This window comes from Polistes dominula, unplaced genomic scaffold (genome assembly GCF_049000335.1).
Source record: "Polistes dominula isolate Pdom_NZ unplaced genomic scaffold, Pdom_raw_medaka contig_269, whole genome shotgun sequence".
In the NCBI taxonomy this organism is placed as follows: Eukaryota; Metazoa; Arthropoda; class Insecta; order Hymenoptera; family Vespidae; genus Polistes; species Polistes dominula.
This window is the reverse complement of record NW_028300869.1, coordinates 414,360-419,405: the sequence shown is the minus strand read 5'-3', so window position 1 is coordinate 419,405 and position 5,046 is coordinate 414,360. Positions and strand designations below refer to the sequence as shown.

The 5,046-nt window shown below is 32.5% G+C and overlaps 1 protein-coding gene across 1 annotated transcript; it reads left to right on the top strand.

Moving 5' to 3' along the window:
* Positions 1 to 2,065: 2,065 nt before the first annotated feature.
* Positions 2,066 to 3,703, top strand: LOC149033715 (uncharacterized). The gene is made up of 2 exons (XM_089171141.1): positions 2,066 to 2,674; positions 3,027 to 3,703. The coding sequence occupies exon 1, from the start codon at positions 2,363 to 2,365 to the stop codon at positions 2,666 to 2,668; it is 306 nt and encodes a 101-aa protein (XP_089027267.1). The 5' UTR covers positions 2,066 to 2,362; the 3' UTR covers positions 2,669 to 2,674; positions 3,027 to 3,703.
* The last annotated feature ends 1,343 nt before the right edge of the window (positions 3,704 to 5,046 follow it).

Below are 5,046 nucleotides of genomic sequence, written 5' to 3'. Positions count from 1 at the left end.
TGCTTGCAGCAGTTTGTAGAATTCTTCTTTTTGTTTTTGTGGTTTATCTTGTTTATATATTTTTGACTGTTATATTCAACTTCGAACTAATTTCGGGAGTGATCTGAAAAGTAAATAAATGGAAACAGAGCTATGTAACGAAGCTATGAAACAGCTGCTATACTAAATAATGAGAGAAAAAGAGACAAACATATAGGATTGAGCCTACGAGAGAATGAGACGGAATATAGCTATACAGTTTTTCCTATTCTCGGTCTCCTCTTTATGCTATGCTTCGTAGTTATCGCTCCTGGTTGTATATGTGTGTGTTTGTGTGCGACTGCATACAACAAAGCGTGGACACGTATTCTTTCGATACTCGAAATGTTTGTAGGTACGAGCGGAAAAAGGGTACAAGAATAATTAGAGATAAACACGTAGGTATGCGACAAAAGTGTAAGGTTAAATGAACAGACGCTCGAAATAGAGAAAGAAGGTGTGAAGTCTGTCTTTATAGGTTGTATAAATGTGTAAGTCTGTGTGAGTCTGGAAGCTATATATATACATATCTTTTTTAATTTTACAAATTAATTTAGAAATGTGCTATTATTTAGAGTCGAGGATTGTGAAAACCTCTAGCCTAAAGACTGTTCCTAGCGTCTGCTACACAGATTTCTAATAAAGCTCCCCTTAGCGAAATTAAGGAGACCTTCTACTCTGCAATTTAAAAAAATTTTTTTTTTTTTTTTTTCACATTTTTCGAATGTATATATATGTAGAAATATTGTGTTAAAATTTCAAAAAGATCCGATGTCACTAACTACATTTTTGGTGCCTGAACGTGACTACCTCGGACCGCTTTCCTGAGCGTTCGGCGCGCACAGACGACTCTTATCTTGTTCAATCCCTTTCTCTTTCATTGTTTATTCAAGCAGTTTTTTTTATTGTAATCTGTATAATCCTTCGTATTGTCAGGTATATTTTTCGGGGGATCAGACATAGAGAAATATATAACTGTCTGAAGATGATGATATATAGATTATTAAATTATGATGATGTTAATGGGCTAATAATTTGAATAATACGTGGCTCATTGCTGGGCCCATTAATCGGCCAATGATCAACTACCATTAATGGGCCGATGATAACTACCATTAATGGGCCGATGATAACTACCATTAATAGGCCGATGATAACTGCCATTAATGGGCCGATAATAACTGCCATTAATGGGCCGATATTAAATGCCGGTAATGGGCCGATAATAAATGCCGGTAATGGGCCGATAATAACCGCCATTAATGGGCCGATAATAACTGCCGGTAATGGGCCGATAATAAATGCCGGTAATGGGCCGATAATAAATGCCGGTAATGGGCCGATAATAAATGCCGGTAATGGGCCGATAATAAATGCCGGTAATGGGCCGATAATAAATGCCGGTAATGGGCCGATAATAAATGCCGGTAATGGGCCGATAATAAATGCCGGTAATGGGCCGATAATAAATGCCGGTAATGGGCCGATAATAAATGCCGGTAATGGGCCGATAATAACTGCCGGTAATGGGCCGATGATCAACTATTATTAATCGGCCAATGATCAATTACCATTAATGGGCCAGGGTTATCATTTGGATATTGAGCCCTCTATGGGCTATTAGAAAACGTCAATGATCGGCCGTTAGTTGTCATCCTTTGCCCGGCGATTGGCCATCCAAGGGCCTGTTTTCAAACTTTGTATGGGGAATTATTAATATCACTCGACTTGAAAAAAAATAAATAAATAAAAGAATAACTCCACCCCAACTTTTCACCTTTACCAACCCCTACCTTAACTTCTTCTTCATATTCTTCTTCTTCCTCTTCCTTTTCCGCGTTGTGTTTACACTTCCCTTATTATTTTCATTTCAATTCTCATTCTAATATCTTCGACAAGGAAACATTTTTATTTCATAAAAAGAAAAAGAAATGAGAAATGTTTAATTGATCATTGAAGTTTAATTTTATAAAATAACAGATCCATGTTCTCAACCCTTTTCAAAGTTTGTTTGCATTTTAATTTATTTTCAATTCAATTTGTTCGTACACTTTCGACGGAGACTGTATCTTTCCTTACAAATAGAAAGGTATCATAATATCTCACGATTCATAAAAAAAAAAAAGATAATAATAATTACCATACGTGTTCCATCGACTGGTGTAAGTACCTCAAAACTAAGGCACTGAAGCAAAAATACAAGCATCCTCCGGCACTTTCTAAAGATGTACAGAAAGTGCTAAAGCCTATTTATGAGAATCTGACTAAGACAGAACTGCTGGAAAGATGTTTAGGTGGACATACGCAGAATAATAATGAAAGCTTTAATAACTGTGTATGGAACATGGCACCTAAACACCTGTTTAATGGCAAAAAAGTTGTTGAAATTGCGTGCAAAGTTTCAGCATGTATCTTTAACGAAGGATTTCAAACAGTGATGAAGATAATGGAAACGATGGGCATGAAACTTGGGCCAGGAGCGATCGACTTTGCTAAAAGACGCGACGACCGACGTATCGAATCTGCGAACCGTCGAAGCTCTGAGTGCTCAAAAGATACCAGATCAAAGTGGAAGAAGGCAAGACTGGAAGAAATTGAAGAATATGAACAAGAAGAAGGTCTATTGTACGGTCCAGGCATCGCAGATTAAGTTTAGGTAAGAATTTTTAACGATTTTGAGTAGAAAAAAACTTTAAACGCGTTTATCTCGAAACTATGTTGTGAAATACTAGCTCCATCGTATCTCACGAACCAGTAAACCGATTCTTATAAAATTTAATCCACATATTCTACACATGAGCTGTAACAAAGTGACAAAGAGTTTTTTCTTATATTTTAATTTTTACTATTTATTTTTAGTCAAAAACAATAAAAAAAAGGTCAAATTTACGTTTTTTTTGTAATTTGTTAACCATTTTTTTATTTATTGATAAAATTTTTTATATAAAACTGTCACTTTGTAGCTGAAGTCATACAGAATATAAAACCATTTTACTTTTATGTTTCAGGTAAGCCATTCTCAAGTTCTGATGGAGTTACCAAAGCACTAAAGTTTTAAGGTGTTTTTTATACTACTGTTTTTGCAATAAAAAATTAATTAAAATGAAAAAATAAAAATTCATTTATATAGTTTAAGACTCAATTTAACAAACCCAACAACTTTTAGATCGATATCTTTTATAGTTTTCTTGGAAAAAAATTCGCGAAAATAGCCTTTTTTTTAGGTGCTCAGAGTAGAAGATCCCCTTAAATAAGCGATTGGCATTTAGTTCTTAATCTAATTGTTATATAAATTACGCGTTTTTAGAATTAATTATACTTCAAACATTTGTTTATTTCTTTAGTTGTGTAAAATATATTGTAATTTCTTGTGCTAAAATAAACATATTAAAAAGTCAAAGTCAAGCGTATCGAACTAAACTCTTAATCTAGAGATCGTTGGATCAAGTCTCATCAGATTAACTTCTTAATTTCCTTTTTTCTATTTTTCTACAGTAAGTTGTAATATTTTTATTAATAATATAATAGCAAATATGGTCTGTTTTTTATTACCAAACATGTCATATTTTTTCTATTTAGAAATGTTTCTATTTTATTTAAAAATTAGTATTAAATTCTTTATTTCGCAAATATTATAATTAATAATTATGAAATACATAGAATATATATAATAATTGTATTTTCTGAAATATTTTACAAAAAAGAATGATTACAAGATATATAAGAGAAAAAGAATTAGATAACAGTGTAGAATTTATTAGGAGAAGATGATGAATTCCATTCAAAAGCAAGTAAATTACTGTCAAATTTTTATTTTGCTTCTATATAAAATATATTTGATTCATAAAAACATTATATTAATAATTGTAACATTTGCGTATTTAAGAAACTTGTACTAATATTTTAATAAAATGAAAGCATTTTTAGGATTTTGAACACCCCACGTGAATCGGTGGAGTTTACCACTGAGCTGAAATCTGAGACTCGTAGTGTACACAGTTCGATAAGCTGAGAGAGCGATACTAGACTACGGGCCCGACCTAAAAAATCGATTGGTCATATGATCCCGCAGGAAACCTGTATTGGACGATAGAAGAGCATAAAATAATAATTTTTAGCACTATGCCGTGACTTGTAAGCTGTCCAACTGAGTGCAGGTGAGAATTAAAAAGCACAAAATAACCGGGTGCTTTTTGATCAAATGATTTTTTACGGCATTCTTATCACCTATAGATCCATCAAAAATAATGAGAAAACACGTAGTGCCGTTAAAAAATAGTAAGCCACAAAGTCGGAAAAAATTTTTGATTTTCTGACAAAACCCCGGGTCTTTTACATCATTTGATTATGAACGGCGTTTGTTGCATACAATTTAAATACCTATTCTAATTGATTATTCCGCAACACCGTGAAAATATCATGCAACAAGGGAGAAAAATCAAGGGTTAAAATCCACCTTTTTCCACGGGGCTGGGGGATAATCTGAAAATCCACGGCATCACTTTCAGTTTATTTTTTAGCACTCAAAAGTACTAACTAAAATAATGCCGTTTAAAAATTGTGGTTTTTTGGATGTATATCAATTATTAACTTAACTTAATCGTATATTTGATTTTTAAAGCTGTAAAATCATTTGACTCTGTACGGCAACTTGTTTTTTAACATGATATTGCTAAGTACAATTGTTCTGTATTACTGCCGATAAAAAAAACTGTTCTAAAAAAAAATATAGAGAAAACAAAAAATAAATATTTTTCAATTTTTGTAAAAGTTTAAGTTTTCGTACAATAATAACTTAAAACAATTTCTTCAATGTTATTGTTGTTTTAAATAGTATAAGGGTCAATGAATTAAAAAAAAATCATGCCGTTGATTTTAATGCAGACCATATTTTCTGGCGGATAAAAATAACACTTCTGTTTTAGGGGGGTACTTTATGGTCATCTAAAACTGCACGGCAAAAACATATTTTTAAGGGAAACAGTTAATGATATGTAAAAATCATTATGCCGTTTATTGAAAGTAAAC